General features: G+C 54.6%; 1 protein-coding gene across 1 annotated transcript in view; it reads left to right on the top strand.

Annotated features, from left to right (window-relative positions):
- The window catches only part of TMEM132E (transmembrane protein 132E), a 233,563-nt gene that overhangs the window by 204,884 nt on the left and 10,836 nt on the right, over positions 1 to 17,843 (top strand). Inside the window, exons 4-5 of the mRNA XM_084651063.1 lie at positions 2,893 to 3,085; positions 5,107 to 5,250. Of these exons, the coding sequence (XP_084507189.1) occupies positions 2,893 to 3,085; positions 5,107 to 5,250 (337 nt within the window). The remainder of the gene's footprint in view (positions 1 to 2,892; positions 3,086 to 5,106; positions 5,251 to 17,843) is intronic.

Raw genomic sequence — 17,843 nt, 5'->3', positions numbered from 1 at the left:
CCGGTCCCCTGGAGAGCCTGGGGCTGAAGCAAATAGCTCCTGGCTAGATTAGGGTGACCAGACAGCAAGTGTGAAAAATCGGGACAGGGGGTGGGGGGTAATAGGAGCCTATATAAGATAAAGCCCCAAATATCGGGACTGTCCCTATAAAATGGGGACATCTGGTCACCCTAGGCTAGAGTCAGCACCGAAAACATTTGGGATGCGGAGAATAGCGTTTCCGGCCAGAAGGGATCATTGCATCATGTGGCGTGACCTCCTGGCCTGTTGCTCTGTATTTGTACAGCACCGAGCACAATGGGGTCCTGGCTCAGGGCTGGGGCTTCCAGGTGCTGAGTTCATACATATGATAATTCGTCAGCATTGTCACAGCTACATTCCTGGCCCGCAAATGTCACCCGCTACCCCCATGTTGAGCCTGGTGACGCTAATTAGCCCAAAGCATTTCAGGCCTCATGAGACTGAGCTGGAGTGTACCACAGGCGGGGACTGCGTGGCACTGAGGGGCACCAATGCCTGAGCCCGTGCAGCGGCAGGGAATTGACTAGCTGAGACGTGTCCACGTGGCATCTGATCTGCGCAGCAAACAGGCTTTTCCCACGGTGAGGAGAGCTCCAGGACGGTGCCGGGGCTGTGCGGCAGGGACCCCGGGGGCAGAGAGGTTTGTAATGCGATGCTGACAGGCACTGACAGCCGGCAGCCCGCTTACTAATAGCCTCCTGCAGTTCCTTCCAGACTGCTCAGGTCAGGCCGGGGAACCGGGCATCGGATGGTGACAGCTCCAGGGCGTCTCATGTTGGGCCGGGGGAGAGGGGCATGACGGGCACTCGCTTGTTTCTACGCAGCAGGGACCCAGGCAGAGCTGGAGATGCTGGTGCCGGGTAAAGGTGGGCACTCGGCCTGGCACTGCAGGGCTGGGAACGTGAGGGCTGCCTGGTGGGTTGCAGGCTGGCATCCTGTTCCTAGTGCCCTGGGCTGAGGGTACTGGGCTAGCACCCAGGTTAGTGTGACCCAAATGGGACACTGCGCCTGGCACTGGGCAATCTGTTACCCGTGCCCTCCTGGATAGATCCATCTCCATCCTGAGCCTGGCCGTGGGACCCCAGTGGTGCCCTGCTGTGGGTCTCTGAGCAGAGGGGGGCATTTCGTTTGGAATGGCCCCGCGGATGGCTCCTCAGTGCCCCACCCCTGGGTGCAGCAGGGAGCCGCCGAAACCGACGAGCCGCCCGCCAACCCCGGGCGCATCTGACTGAGAGGATTCGGCGAACTCGACCGGATGTCGCTGATTCCAACCTGGGGCTCTGATCTCTGGGAGCAGCAGCCTCTTCGCTGCGCACGGCCGGTGCTGCGGAGAAGAATGGAAGGGTGGTCGAGCAACGGGAGGCTGGCGTGTAATACCCCTGGAGCAATCCCGCTGGGTCATGGCGTACCTTGGGAGCGAAGAGTGGGAGGCCGCCCCACGGAGGGCAGAACTGCACTGCCGTTAGAGGAAATTGAAGCAGGGAAGAGACCTCTGTTTTAAAAAAAACCATATCCAGGCGCAGTTACAGCAAGGAATGTGACTGGCCGAACAGCCCCTTTGGCTTCCATCTATGAATGATTCTATTCTATGATTCGGTGACACCTCGGAGTCCTGGCTGCAGAGCTCTGCGCCCACGGCCCTTAGAGAGCGGCAACTTCTCTAGCATGGCACCCCACTCGTCCTGGAATATTCTGCATTTCCATCCAGTGCTTTGCAAACCACATAGGGGTCCAGGGGAATGCAGCCACCTCTGGGGTGGAGGGCAGCAGCCAAGTGGAATGCTGAGCTGCAGAGTGGGAAGGGCCATGGTACTAGGGGTGTGGAAATCCCCATTCTTCTAAAAAAGTTCTGTTGGATCTATAACCTGCCCACAGGATAGGCGGGATTCGAGCGAAAGGCCCACTTATCAGCGGAACAGCCCCCTGGGGCAGATCATTCCATAACTGTCCACTAGGGGGTGGCCCCTTCCTTTGCAGGCCCTGGCCACTGGATGGATTAGTGGCTACGCTTAGGTTCCTCTGACCTTGCTGTGAACAGAAATCAAGTTTGGTAAGCTGGGGAGGGGGCAGTGTTGCCTAGTGGGTACAGTGCGGCCCTGGGACTCAGAAGACCTGGATTTTATTCCCAGCTCTGCTGGGTGATCTTGGGCAAGTGACTTCCCCCTTTCTGTGCCTCAGTTTCTCCAGGGGGATAATGGGATCCACTGAGGAAAAAGCTCTCTGTTATTAAGCACACAGCAAGTTTGGCCATGAAGCCTTCCCCACGCCAATGCCATCTCACGGCAAGAGGCCTCTCTCCTTATCTGCCGCCCTTTGGACCTTTGGCCCTTTGGCTTGACTTTCAGGAGATAAAATGAAATCTCAGGAGCAGATTAGAGAGGTAAATGCAGCCACATCCCGAGCCAGAAAGCGTCCCCAAGTACAGGGCAGCGCCCTGGTCCCTGGCCGGCAAGTCATTCGTTCTCACTGGTTGGCTGCCCGCATGGCAGCTGCATGGTTAATTCCTCCGTCAACTCCCTTGCACGGAGCTAAGACAGGAGAGCGGAGCCCTTGGAAGTCCCGTTGCTTGGGCCTCCGTAGAGAACTCAATAGAGAACCAGAACGGTGCTGTCGGGTAATAGCGAGTTCTCTCCCCGCTGAAGAGCTCGGTCGCGTTGCGCCAAAGAAGATCTTCAGGATTTTCGGGTCCTTCATTCCGTTTCTGGAAGGCCTGATTGGTTTCCTCTCGCTTTAGTTCCGTGGGGTTTTTCCACAAGGCTAGGGACAAACCCCCCCAGCCCTGGGGTCATGCCATGGGGGCCTGAGTTTCCTAATGTGTTCCAGCAAGGCCTGGCCGGCGGCTGACTGCGGCTGCCCTCTGTCTCCTCGCAGGGACGGGGACTCCTCCTACGAGATCATGCAGCTGGACTTTGAGATGGAGAATTTCACCAGCCAGTCCGTGACGCGGCGCATCATGTGGCATATCGACTACCGGGGCCGCAACCCGCCGCCCGACCTGGAGAGGGTGGTGACAGAGCTGACGGTCATTCAGAGGGACATCCGCGCCATCGTGCCCCTGGCCATGGTGAGTGAGCTTGGACGGCTCCTCCGCCGCCCCCGGGGCAGGGCTGTGCGGGGTTCCAGGTGGCCCCCTGCGTTCCCAATGTGAAGGCACACACCCCGCACCCACCCCCAACGGCACGCAAACCAGACCGCTTCCCCCACTCACGCGCTCTAAACCCACGGCACTCGCTCACTTTACACCTCTCCTCCTCATATTCTTGCATACACACCCACCTGTACCATGCCGCACACGCACACCTCTTCCCTCCACAATATCCAAGGGGACACACACACACAAAGCTAACCACACACCTTGGCGCGTGCCCCCGTAACACACCCTCGCGCTGCACCGGTACTGGCCTTGCCTGGTGTGAGCACCCGCCCTGGGCTGGGGCAGAGTCTCAGCTGGCCTCTGCCGGCTGCTGGGCCTTGGGCCACACGCCTCCCCCGGGGCAGTGATGTCTGTTTCCTTGTGGTGCGGGGCGTGAGGCATGTCCAGCCCCCAGCAGCCCCTGAATCCCTGCTCAGAGAAGCTGGGCACAGCCCACCAGGGCCCCCTGATCAGTCCCCTTCACTGGTGGGGTGGGGGACACGAGATGGAAGGCTCTCACCTGGCAGCCCAGCACTGCCGGCTGTTCTGTGGGGGCTGTAACCACCCACAGCTGGGGCCTGGGCTGGTGGATATGGAGCAGGCATGCTGAGCCAGCTCTTAGCCATCCCCGTCAGCAAACACACCTGAGCTCAAGGGGTTGGGCCCCATCTGCTCCACTGGTTTCTGATGATGGCCCCATTAATTGATGGGGAAACTGAGGCACAGAGCAGCGACATGTTTCTCCGAAGATCACACATGAGCAGCCAGCGGCAGGGCTGGGAGCAGAACCTAGGAGTCATTATTCCCAGTTCCCTCCTATAACCCCTCTATCACATTTGCTCACAGAACCAGTTGTGGAACCCAGGAGTCCTGACTCCCCGTCCTTTGCTCTAACCCACTAGACAACTCTCCCTCCCAGGGTTAAAAACAAGGAGGGGAGTTTCCAGTTGGTTCGGATCCCATTTACACCAGTAATCCTATGGGAGCGACTCCAGATTGTCATTGAGATCAAGGTCTGGCCTTGGTATTCCCGTCCAGTTGGGGTCTGAGAGCCCAGCTCCAGCCTGAGCCCAAAGATTTACATGGCAGTTTTATAGCCCTGCAGCCCAAGCCCGAGTCAGCTGACCTGGACCAGCCATGGGTCTTTTATTGCAGTGTAGACGTGCCGCTTCCATGGGTTGTGAAAGTAGCGTGTGGGATCTGCCCGTAGAGTCCTGCCCCTGGTAACTGGGGTAACTGAGTGATGGGAGGCTCTTCTTGCACTTTAAGATCTTAGTTAAAGAAGGTCTGTGCTGGGGCGGGGGGGAGGGGGTGGAAGCTGAGCCGGTGCCCAGAAACTCTCCCGCTCCGTGGAGACCCGCCCATGGGATGAGAGCGAGCCAGCTATCCCTCCATCAAAGACAATCACATCACAGGCTGCCAGGAAGGCAGATTAGATTCCTTGCCATTTCATTTACTTGAAAGGTTATCTTTGCTGGCTCGCCTCCACCAGCGAGGCCGGCTACGAAGCAGCCAATTTAATTTCTGTATCGGATTTCCATGTTTGCATAATTAACCGGTTTGCAATTAGACTTGCCCTCCATCCATACTGCTCTTGTTCTTTGAAGTTTTTAAGAGCTTGCGAGGCCCCGGTGGTCTCAGAGCGAGGGGATTGAGACGGCATCACAAGTGCAATGACCGTGAGCGGGCAGGACTGCCTTCGATGTGGCATTATAAAATAAAGGGGGGGCCCAGCGCCCCCAACCCTGGCACAGCCCCAGGTATTGGGTGCGGTGCTGACTCCCAGAGGAGAGCGCCCCCCCACTGAGTCACCTGCAGACACGCACGCACACATTTGGGGCCCATTCCTTGCACCTCGCCGGCTGTAGAGTGCCCCTCTGGAGTGGGGTCCCAGGGCAGGGGAGAGGAAAATGGGGGCTGGACACTAATGCAAAGTCCCCTTTGCCTTCCAGGACACAGAGATCATCAACACAGCCATCCTGACAGGCCGAACGGTGGCCATCCCAGTGAAGGTCATCGCCATAGAGATGACCGGTGTCATCACGGACGTCTCAGCCATGGTCGAGTGCAAGTCCAACAACGAGGACATCATCAAGGTGAGCCTGGCGGGGCAGGGACGGGGCAAAGATTCCTGGAGCCATCCGCCCTGAGCATTGGCTCAGACTGGTAAGCCCTTCATGCAGCCCCTCCAGCTGTGTGTAGGGCCAACCAGCCCCAGCCCCACCTCGAGGCAGGATGGAGGTGAAGGGCTCCCCTGACAATGGCCACACCCCGTCTGATGCTGGGAGAGAACCCACGCTGCCATGCAGGTCGCCTCCCCATTGCCCGGCCCTGTGAGTTTGCTGCGTTAGGGGGCTCCAGGATCTAAGCTGTCAGGAGAAGGGCTGTCTGGGCCAGATTCTCAGTTGGTGTCAAACAGCGAAGCTCTGTTGGCTGCAGGGAGACTGTGCTGATCAACACCCGCCGGGGAACCGGCCCTGTGCCATTAGCTTTTCCAGGCACAAAGGTAACCTATAGATTGTGACCCGTGTGTAGCCAGCGCGATGACATCTGCCTGAATCTGCAGCCAGCCCAAAACAAGTGCTCAGAGAGGTATGAACTTCATCTGTGCAGTGCAATGGGACGTTCATTCTGAACCCTAACAATGACGCGCCACACAGCAGTATTACAGTTAACCCTTTCGTTGATGATCCTCCTGACGGAAACATCCAGCTCAAGTGCTCGTCTGATTCAGAGGGACACGGGGTGGGTATTGAGATGGGGATCAAATTGGGCTTCTGGGTTCTGCCAAAGTTGGCTGGGGTGGAGAAATGGTGGATTTAGCCCCTTCTCTCCCACAGATGGAAAGACACCTCCTCCATCCACAAATATTGATATTCAATTAACCCTAAAGGCCCTACCTCTGAAGGAGGATGGGTCTGGAAATAGACATGAGAGACCGGGACTACAGAAGCAGTTAGCTATCCCCATACACCTCTCTCTCCCAGAGGTTTAACCCAGCAGGATCCATGCATAGGCTGGATTTGCCCGGCCCTGAGATTGGTGGCATTGACGCCCCAGTCTCTGGGTGGCTCTAAACGCACACTTGGGGCAAATCCCATCTCCAAGGCCCCCCTGGCTCTGAGGCCCATGTGCCCTTTTCAGCTGGCTTGCCTGCTATGGCTGCAGGCTCAGGTATTCCAGCAGCCGTGTGGGGACAGCTGCCCCCAGCCATGCAGTCCTGAGTTCCTGCTCCAGCCTCTCTAATCTGCTCCTGTTTTATTTGTTTAATCCCGGCTGCCCTATGTTCCCGGTCAGTCCCATCCGCCCGCTCCTGCTTTGCCATGACCCCTGCGGCCTCAGAGCAGCTGTGGGGGTGAAGGTACCCTCACCAGCCACAGCAGCTCCTGGCTGAACTGAGCGGCATGGCAGGGCGTTCACAGCCTGTCCCTGTCGTGTGTGTGTGGGGTGTGTGAGTGGTGTGCGTGTGCGAGCTCCCCCGCACGGAGCCAGCCTGGCACTCGGCACCTCTGCTGTCACTGAATTCTGTGTGACAGTAACTCTGCGGGATCATTGCCCCGTACCCGCCCGGGCAGCCCCATGCCCCCTGCCCTGCCGTGTCCTCGGGCTGCTGACCTGCTGCCTCTCGCTTTCATAGCATCCCGTCAACAGGGATTGCTGGGTGCCGGGGTCAGCCAGCGCCCACTCCCGGGCTCAAAGGCCGGCATGGTGCCCTGGAGGTGCAGGGGGTGTGGAAGGATCGCCCCCTAAATACCCCCTCTGTGCGCCCATTGACACACTCCCACTAACACACTCCCACTGACACACACCTTGCTACTAACACACACTCGTCCGAGCACACTCACAAACGCACAGTCACTGACACATCCGCACACTCCCACTAACACACACACTCATCCTAAACACACACACACACTAACACACCCTGTCACTAACACACACTCGTCCGAGCACAATCACAAACGCACGGTCACTGACACATCCACACACTCCCACTAACACACACACTCATCCTAAACACACACACACGCTAACACACCCTGTCACTAACACACAGACACACACATTCCTACTAACACACACACTCATCCTAATACACACACACACACACTAACACAGTCACTGACGCATACGCACACTCCTACTGACACACACTCATCCTAACACACATACCAGCAAACACACACTAACACACTCTGTCACTAACACACACACTCTGGCTAATGCCTCCCTTTGCACATTTTCCTGTCAGGAAATACACTTGTCCTGCTAACGTGCATATTCCTGCTAACACACACACACACTTGTTCTGACACACACTCCTGCTAACACATGTACACACACAAGTTCATACTCTCTCTTTCTCACATGGACACACGCGCCTGTTAGGTGACAGACGCCCCAATATTAGGGGCTTTGTCTTATATATGCAACGAAGTGTCCCCTTGCTCTTGGGTCACACTTGCTCCTGCTAACACACACTGCCCCTTGACGCTCACTTCACTAACACAGGGACACACATTTCCAGCAAGGCGAACGCACGTCTTCTCACTGGCACAGACAAACACGACCCCAAACCCACACAAAGTCCGGCTACTTTGGAGAGTTAATACACCTGCAGGAATATCCACTGATGCCCACTCTTGGCAGCACAGAGAAACACACTGACCCGCACTCCCACTAAGATACACACACAAACACCTGCTCCCACTGGCGCACGCCCCCAGCCCCACACAAGCGCTGAAAGCGTGGGAACTTTCCTGGAGCAAAGAGCCCCGGGAAATCAAGGGGAGTTTCCCTGCAGTGACGACACCAGAGTTTGTCCCTGAGAGATTTCAGACAAAAGTCCCATCTGGCCCTTACTTGGCCGGAGTCCGCTCCTCTCCCTGCGCTAACTCATCCCTGGGATCTGAGTAGCCAGAGAAGGAGGGACCAACCCCGTCTGCCCCTTTTGTAGCGTAGGTTTCTGGAGGAAATCCCAGACCCATTTCAGGGCAGGTTGCTTTGCTTATGAGCCGAGTGGCTAGCGAGAGTCCGGGCGCTGTTCTCGTGGCTGTTTGTCACCAGTTTCCTTAGCGGACCAGCAACAAAGGGGACACATGCGGGGCAGGGCAGAACCAAGCTGGACTTTCTCGTGTCCTTGTAAATCAAAATAAATAGGTGCAAATACAGTAGTGAGAAGGTACCATGCTGTTTTGCTCTGGTCACCGGTTAAGTCCCCTTGGTTACCCCCCTGGTCAATGTGTACAAGGTACCTGTCTGGGCCTAATCGACCCAGGAGATGCACCTGTCACAGCCCCAGTTAGAGGGCTTCTATCTCCAACCACACCAGCTCATGCTTGTAGCTCTGGAGGTCCCTGGACCACTCCCCAGGAGGGCGGCTGAGCTGGCAGCCATCACAGGCGCACGGTGGAAGTTACATGTGCTCCAGGCTCCGTTCTGGCTCTACTGAGAACCTTTGTAAGATGGCCGAAACCTGGAGTCTGCTGGGCTCCGGCTGGACCCCCCAGAGGGGAGGAGAACCGGGGAAGGAGAGAGGAAAGCAGAAGCCAGAAGGTGGCATCTGGAGCAGGGATTGTGAAGATCGCATTAGTTTCCTGAGGTTTGTAATACTTTGACCCAGTTTCAGTTGCTGATGGCCAGGGAGCTACAGGAGGTTGTGTTAGGGAATCTGGTGGTGGCCCCTTCTGGCCTTAGACTCCATGACTTTCTGGTAGCCCCTGGGCTAACCCACGTGCCTTATGAAGCAAGACCCCTGTGCACCTTCTCCAGCGGCAAAAGGAAGGGCAGGGCTAGGAGAGTCCATTCGAGCACCCAGGAACCTCTGTGAATTCGGTTTCACTTGACTGTAACATCACCTCTGAATGCAAGTGCAGACCCTCAGAGCGCAGAGGGAGCCAGAAGGCCAGGCAGATGGGTTATGACCATCCAGGGGCCGTTTATTCCAACCAACTCAACTTGCTGACAGATTTCTCACTGCGTGGCTGTAATTAGTAACCGGGCGAGCTAAATGAAGAGCCCGGGCCCCTCCGGAGCGCAGGGGACAGTCACTCTCCCTCAGTCACGCAGCCTCTCCTTGGCACCCTTCTGGGCATGTGAAATGCCACGGCTTCACAGTGTGATTGGTGCCACTGCAGGGTCGAGGTGCTGGAGCCTTGGGCTCTGGTGTGGGGTTTCCTGGCTTCTCCTGGAACTGTCCTCTCTGGTCCTTCAGCCAGCAAATTGATTAGGACCCAGGCTCCCAGGATTTCCTGTAGCACTTGTTACTCTAAGCTCACCGGCTCCCCCTGCTGAGTGGGGCTCCCAAGTTTGCTCCACTTCCAGCGTTGGTCCCCCTGCAGCTTTGATCATGATGCCCAGGGGACACCGCAGAAGGGGGGCTTTGGACTTTGAGCCCAGTTGCTTAAGGGGCCGTGGAATAGGCTGCTCCAGCAAGAAGCGTCACTGCTTGGACGCAGACAGAGGTGCTGCCGTGGCATGAGAAGGCAGCTCCGTGCACCTTTGGAGGCCAGTGCTGCAAAGCCATGGGGCCTTTCCTCTGCTGCCAGGCCCCATTGATCAGTGGGGTCAACGGGAGTGACTGACCTCACCTGGGCGCCAATGCTGGGGAGTTCTGCCCCTTGTCTGCGTCCTGAGCATGGAGAGGCCCGGCAAAGGGAAGTCAGGCACCTAATTTCCTTGGGCTGTGATACAAAACCCACTCTAAAGACGACCCAGTTGCCCTCCCACCTCAGCGTTCCCCCTCCAGCCTCCCAGCCACCAGTCCTGATCCGGGCCATACTGAGTCTCATCCAGCCCCTGAGAATGCCAGTGAGGTCGGCGGGCAGGGCAAGCAGTGCCCGCTGCACACGGCACGTTCTCCTGGAGAATCCCGGTGCTCGGCGCAGTTTGCTGCTGGTGCCGCGGGGTCCCGCCCGCACCGAGGGCTGGACTGAGGCCCACCAAACTCATTTCACGCCAGGGCCATGGTAGAGCCGCGAGCTGGTTGGACCTGAACCGCATTCCTCTCCTGTGTATTTGATTTCAAGACTTGCCGGGGAGAGAGCGTCACCATCCCAGGGGAGGACGCGGGAGTAGTCCATTGTCTAATGTACTGGCGGTCGGAAGCAGCTGTACCTACAGCTTATCAAGCCAGTTATTACTGATAAGGCAAAATAGTGTTACTTTGAAATGGAAACGGCAAGTTCTCATTAGCGGCTTCACTTCCAGATCAGAGGCTCGAGTGAGCCAGCTCACGCTGACACTCCAAATTGCACAACTTCTCCACCGCACGGCCAAGGCTCTGTACTTGTGCTTCTCAGGCTCCCGAGAGCTGGCCCTGGGCCTTGCAGAGCCGGCAGCCTCCCAGGCACTGAAGGGGGAGAGGGGCGGGGGGCTGGCGACTGCGCCTTGCTTTGCACTCGCTAAACGGGGGCGAGCACCAAAACCTGCATAGTGCCTTTTAGGCATGATGGCCGTGAATGGGGCATGGGGAAAGGTACAAGGAAGGGAGGGTCGAGAATAGATAGAAGGAATAAGGGGGAATAGATGACAAAGATGCTATCTCAATGCCAGCTGTCAGTCTGTCTGTCTGTCTATCTTTCCAACCCCATAAACCCCATCTATCTATCTATCTATCTATCTATCCCCAGACACCCCCTCTATCTATCTATCTATCTATCTATCTATCTATCTATCTATCTATCTATCCCCATACACCCCCTCTATCTATCTGTCTATCTATCTATCTATCTATCTATCCCCTGCCCCCTCTTTCTAGCTCTTGGCATTATACCAGCGCCGGGCAGCATGCTCACCACCATGGTGTGTTTGGGGGGAGACGAACGTTGCTCGAGGGGCAGGGGATCAATGCTAGCGCCCCCTTCATGCTGCAGGATTCCCAGAGTACTTCCCAAGCGCCACGCACGGAGCCCCGCTGACATGCAGCCACCTCTGGGGTGCAGCGCTCTAGTGGTGTGGGAGGCAGCCACAAAGCACATGACGGAGTTGTAGGCCAGGCTGCGTGTGCAGAAAGTGCCAGGGGTCAGTCGGGTGGCCTCAGTTTTGGGTGGGTAACGCTGGTGCTGGGAATCCTGCGCTTGCATTTGAATGGCAGGAGCCAGTGGAGCTATGCCTGATTTACCCCAGGTGGAGATTTGTCCCATGGAGTCCCATGGGGCTATGGTGATTTACCCCAGTTGGGGATCTGGCCCATGGGGCTATGGTGATTTATCCCAGTGGGGATCTGGCCCATGGAGCTGTGGTGATTTACCCCAGTTGGGGGTCTGGCCCATGGGACTATGGTGATTTACCCCAGCTGGGGATCTGGCCCCATAAAACTATAGTGATTTACCCCCAGCTGGGGATTTGGCCCATGGGGCTATGGTGATTTACCCCAGTCAAGATTCGTGGCAGAATTGTTACCCTGGTCTCCCAGAAGGGGCACTAAGTGAGTCCCTCAGGGTTGCGCAGGGAGTCGTGGCAGAGGCAGGCATGGAGCTGGCCAGCTCCCAAGGCAAGTACTGCAACGACTGGGCCAATCTCCCTTCCTGGCCCTGAGGCAGCTCCCAGGCCTTGATGCTGCCTAGCTTGTTCCCTGGGCCCCCAGAGCAGCCAGACTCTGCAGTCCGTGTGCTCCAGCCCCACGCTGTCGCCTCAACTCACACCAAGCGAGTCTGGGGAACAGGGCGTGACAGACGCGATCGGAGAATGTTTACCCGAGTCCCAGAATAAAGCTCTCGTCTGCGCGACTTACAGCCCCACCCTCTCTAATTTACGGAGACCTGGTTTCTGCAGCGTGATAAAACACAGTAGCAAGAATACACTTCAGGATGGACTCCAAGACACTTAAACTGGTTAATGAGCTGCCTTCCTGCTCATAAATTAATTTACCCACTGTCCCTGCATCCAGGGGGAGTGGACACATGCACGCAGACTGCGATGAATAATGGATCGCGCAAACCTCCGGCCCCACAAACTTTGCCTTATGCTTTCCATGAGGCATCTCCTGGCAGTCTCTGGCTGAGTGATTTTTCGTTTGTGGCTGAGATTTGTTCCACAGGAGCTTTCAGTTACCTGGAGAGATTGGGGAGTACGAATATGGTGTGAGGGCTATAAACCTGTTACATAATTCACAGATTACAGAGCGGAATCTGCTCTCTGTTCCTGTAAATAATTGAACATTCAGATGAGGTGGGGAGCTGAGCCTGGGCGTCACTGCTGTGTACACAGAAAGGGTACAGTGATATTACACCCAAAAAGGGGCATTACAGAAACACTAAGGCTGCAAAGTGTTTGACCTTAATTCAGCCCCCTTGGTCATACGGATTATGATCGAGTCTTTAATGCCATGATCGCAGCCAACTTCTTTCCCCGGGCCCCCTGCCTCATTCAGTGCACAGGACCTGCTCTTGGGACCGAATCAGGGCTGTGCAGCAAGGAGGCTGTTATCTGGAGGAGCCCTGCCTCGTTCGTTGCAGAAGCTGGCGGCAGTGCAGTGAACAAGGCAGGGACTGCAGGAAGAGAAAGGAGAGTCTCCTGGTGAAGGCATTTGAGTGCTACCCTGGTGAACTGGATTCTAGCCCTGCTTCTGCCACAGAGCTCCTGTGTGAGGAGTCACCTAAAGCAAACTTTTTACAGGGAGCCTCTGTCTGCTTCTCCTGTTCTGGGTGCCCAACCTGTGATGCTGAGGTCCGATTTGCTTTGTGAGCCCTCCCAGCTGAGGTCAATGAGAGCTCTGCGCTCAACATAGGAAGTGCTGTCACATACTCGGCACTCTGCCTCTCAGATTGGGCACCTAAAAGGAGATGCCGTGTTTGACAATTTTGGCCTTCATCTCTGTGCCACAATTCCCCAGAGATAATGAGAGCACCTAGCCTGACTGGGGGGCCAGGAAGATCAATGCATTAATGTTGGGAAAGGATTAAGGGACTACATTGAGAGCACCACACAGAAACCCAGGAGGAAATGAACCATTCTGCAATCAGAGCAGAGTTTGAATGGTAAGGCCTGGGGCCACCCACGGGATGATGAGGATGAATGAGCTATTGAATAGCTGCTCTTTCGCAGAGCACCGTCTGTCCTGTGCACTGAATGAGGCATGGGGTCTGTGCAATTTTAATGTTCTTTTAACAACATTTTGCTGGATGTAATTGTGATGGGGTGAACCCCGCTCCTGGGGTGCCACCTGAGGTGCTGGGGTCTCACTGAGCCTAACCTTTCCACCAGCCTGGGTTTCCTCACCCTGTTCTTGCCATGCTTGGCTCTCAAGCCTTCTCCAGCACACACACAGGTAAGGCCACACTCAGCTGCAGACACAGACTGAAATCTATGTGGAAGCATTTAGCTAGGCTAGGGGAATGGCCAGGGGAATGTGCACACCTCCTTTGGGGTATAAACCCAAAATAATATTGACTTGTGCTGTATAGAAAGATCTGCACAGTGCAAGCTCATAAAAATTCACCCTCTCTCACAATGTGGAGAGAGATATGCACAACTTTTTGCTCCCCCCTCCCCGCCCCCAATATGAATTGCACAAACTGGGTTTTGAAATAAACAAGAAATACATTTATTAACTACAAAAGGTAAATTTTAAGTGATTATAAGGAATAGCAAACAGAACAAAGCAGATTACGGAGCAAATAAAACAAAACACGCAAACTAAGATTAATACGCTCAAGAAACAGGTCACAAAATATAATTTCTCACCCTAAATGTTGTTTTAGGTAAATTACAGAGTTTCTGTAGCTTAGAGTTCCAGTTATTTATCTTCGCAGACTAGACCCCTGTCTCAGCCTGGACTCATCCCCTGCCTTTTCCTTCAGGTGTTTTTAGCAGTCTTCCTTCTTGGGCAGGGAGGCAGTGGAGAAGAGTCCTGATTGCCTTACTTCCCAGCATTAAATAGAATTTACATAAGGCGGGAATCTTTTGTTTCCCAGTCTGACTCCCACCCCCTCTTAATGGAAAAACACTGAAAGCCCAAGATGGGGGTCTAGTACCAGGTGACACGATCACCTGACCCTGTAGTGTCAAAGCAGCAACCTGGGGAGCTTCTCAGGAAGGCAGGAGATTAGTATCTTCCAAATCTTATTGTTCTTCCTAATGGCCCATTGAGGCTGATTGCCTACTGTCTGGTGGGTGTTCTCCCAAATACACACACAGTTATAATTGTTACATAGTCAATATTCTTACCTTCAGATACAGGAATGATACGTGCATACAAATTGGATAATCACATTCAGTAAATCAGAACCTTTCCAATGATACCTCACATAGAATCATAGAATATCAGGGTTGGAAGGGACCTCAGGAGATCATCTCAAAGCAGGACCAACCCCAACTAAATCATCCCAGCCAGGGCTTTGTCAAGCCTGACCTTAAAAATATCTAAGAAAGGAGATTCCACCACCTCCCTAGGTAATGCATTCTAGTGTTTCACCACCCTCCTAGTGAAAAAGTTTTTCCTAGTATCCAACCTAAACCTCCCCCACTGCAACTTGAGACCATTACTCCTCGTTCTGTCATCTGCTACCACTGAGAACAGTCTGTAGCCATCCTCTTTGGAGCCCCCTCTCAGGTAGTTGAAAGCAACTATCAAATCCCCCCTCACTCTTCTCTTCCGCAGACTAAACAATCCCAGTTCCCTCAGCCTCTCCTCATAAGTCATGTGTTCCAGTCCCCTAATCATTTTTGTTGCCCTCCGCTGGACTCTTCCCAATTTTTCCACATGACCCATCTTGCATAAAACATATCTCAGTTATGCCATATTCATATCACACTATTTCTATGAAGAATGTGGGGTGTAAGTCACAGTAATAGCCAGAGTTTTTTAACGCTTAAAAATGAAAACAGCAACAACGGTTGGGCTCTTTAGATCCCCGGCAGGTTCTCTACCAGCTCAACTAACGGAGAACTGGTAGCAGTAATAGGCTGTTATCTTCTATGTGGCCCTGCCGCTGGAGGGGGGCACACACTTTGCGGGAGGGTTTCGCAGCTGTGTGCTGAGAGCAGAGGAAGGACATTCTGGGCCAAAGGGGGTGACTGATGGTCTCCCGCACCGTGCGTAAGATCACCACCTGGGCTGGTGCTGGTGGTTCTGTCATGCGTAGGCTCAGCTCAGCTCCTTTGGGACCAGATCCTGCACGGGGCCAATGAACTCAGCGCAATCAGCGGTAGAGGAGGGCCTTTCCGGGAGGCGCCCAAGACCTACATCCCACCTGGGTGAGCCGAGTCAGAAAACCCTTCCCCCCTCCCAAGCCTGTGTCCATGCCCCGGGATCTTCTCCACAGCCACAAAGGCTAGAAACCCGGGGTCTTTTTAAGGAAGATGTGAAATGTGCTGAAGCTGATGGAGGCCCCAGGGGACAAAGCGGGGAGAGCTGCAAAGGGTTCCAGATGGTGAGCGTGAAGCTGGCATCCCATGCAGCCCTTACCGGGGCTGGGGCTATCGGCTCCTTGCCCAGACAGGCCCGCACTCAACGCCTAGACGTGAATCCTTCAGCTCAGGTTACGCCAAGCATGGCCATAATAGAGTGCAGTACATTTAAGAGCTAATATACAGTAGCTTTATAACAGGGCCTCTCCATCACTGGGACAGGGCGGGTGGCTTTCAGTGAATTGAAAAGCTGGTGGCCCCAGACCAGCCGAGCTGGTGGATTTATTACTGAAGGTAATGCGAGCAGCAGACCATCATATTATTGTGATCAACGGCACAATATCCAGAGTGCTCATTCACCGGGGGATTCATTTCAGAGCTCATCTTTATTCAGACGCAGCCGCGGCACAGCCGAGATTGTCTTTGCAGACATGCTGAGCTTGTGTCTATCTGATGTCAATGCCGGGGCCAAGGAGAGTTTGGGAAATTAAATACCCCTTCCCATGCCCTCCCGTACCGCCCACAATACAGCTGCCTGCTCAGGGTATAGTGTCTGATTGTTGAAAGAGCTCATGGCTGGATCCCCCAGAGCCCAGCGCCCGCGATCGGAGCCGGATTCCCCAGGGCTCAGCAACCGGGGCCGGGTTCCCCAGGGCCCAGCGTCTGTGGTCGGGGCCAGGTTCCCCAGGGCTCAGCGCCCGCGATCGGGGCCAGATCCCCCAGGGCTCAGCACCTGCAATCGGGGCTGGATCCCCAAGGGCTCAGCGCCCACGATCAGGGCCAGATCCCCCAGGTCCCAGCGCCCATGATCGGGGCCGGATCTCCCAGAACCCAGCGCCCGCAATCCAGGCCAGATTCCAAGAGTCCAGCTCCCATTGAGACACCTAAACAAGGGCCAGATTTGCTCCACATCCTATTGTGACCTGGCCACATATTCCAGAGCACTCAGTGTCCAACCTGCATCCAGCACACCAAGTCCCTGAAAAAACCAGGCCCCCTCCTGGGTGCTGAGCCCTTCTGCAGACCTCCCCAAGCAGACCTGGTCTGCAGCTACCACTGCTGTTTCAGTGGAGAGCATTTTGCACCTGTCAGTCATCGGGCTCACATATTTTTCTGAAGTTGCAAACCAAGATCAGTGCATCCAACTGAGCTGATCTGCAGAGGCAGATGGGTCAGCGGCCAATCTCGGGTGCAGGAAGGCAGGCTGGATGATTTGCAGGTGTGGAATTGCACTCACAGAGACAAACAGGCTGTGTGGAGACCTGGAACGGTATCAGAGTCGCTGGTGTGAGATCCTCCCTCCACCCTACGGGCAGGCAATGTTGCATTCTTGACTTACAGCCCTAAGAAGAAACATGAGCAATCCATTAGTAATTTCCTCCCTTAGCTCCTTAATTGGCTTGGATTGGTCTGTAATAAGCGGCCCCCTCAGGATATATTTGTTTTATAGCACATTTAACTAATGTTATTTGCATAAATGGAAATTAAAGAATGGGGGAGACACAACAATGGGATTAAAATTGATTCGGTGCAGCAACGTCTCAAGGTATTAACGTTAATGACGGTGACGGGGGTGCCAGTGAATAGCACCTTAAAGGCAGATACCATGTAAATACATTAGCAACAATGCACGGCTAATAGGGATTGCTTCCGTTAAATAAATTGTTCCAAGACGTGCCACTGGCACAGGGAAGCGGCGTGTCTAATGCAATTGACTTATCCACTCGGGGCTGCATCCCAGAGGTGCGGAGGGCTAACTGTCTTTATAGAGCTGGTTCTGATATTTCCTGCAGGGCTGGGTGCAGAGTAAGGCAGAGTAACCCAAAAGTAGGGTTTAGGAGCTGATGGTTTTCTTAGATCTCCCCGCGTGACCCGGGACAAGTCATGTAAACGCTCCATCACTTTCACGCAGTTGGAGAAGTTTCGAAAAGATGCAGAATGGCACAAGGCAAAACAGAATCTAGACACAGCTTGTCCTGTCGCATCCGGGGTCAGAAAAGGGGAAGGAGGAACATATGGAATTTCAGGCCATTTTCGGGTTTTGACAGAGCCAAAACAAAACGACCGTTTTGAGTCAAAGCCAAATGAAATAAATGTTTTGTCGCAAATGGAAACACTTTAAACAAACATTTTTGAATGAAAATATTTGATTTAAGGGTGGGGGGTTGTTTTGACCAGCTTTGGGTGCTCTCCATCCTCTCTGGGGGCAGTGTGGTGGGAGGCATCACAGAGGCTGATTGTCTCGATCCATAGATCTCAAAGCACTTTACAAAGGAAAGTCAATAGCATTATCTTTATTTTACCGGTGGGCAAACTGAGGCACAGCAAGGCGCAGGCA

This window comes from Lepidochelys olivacea (assembly GCF_965140295.1).
Source record: "Lepidochelys olivacea isolate rLepOli2 genome assembly, chromosome: 17".
Lineage (NCBI taxonomy): Eukaryota > Metazoa > Chordata > Testudines > Cheloniidae > Lepidochelys > Lepidochelys olivacea.
The sequence above is the reverse complement of the archived record's forward strand: the minus strand, read 5'-3'. Positions and strand labels throughout refer to the sequence as shown.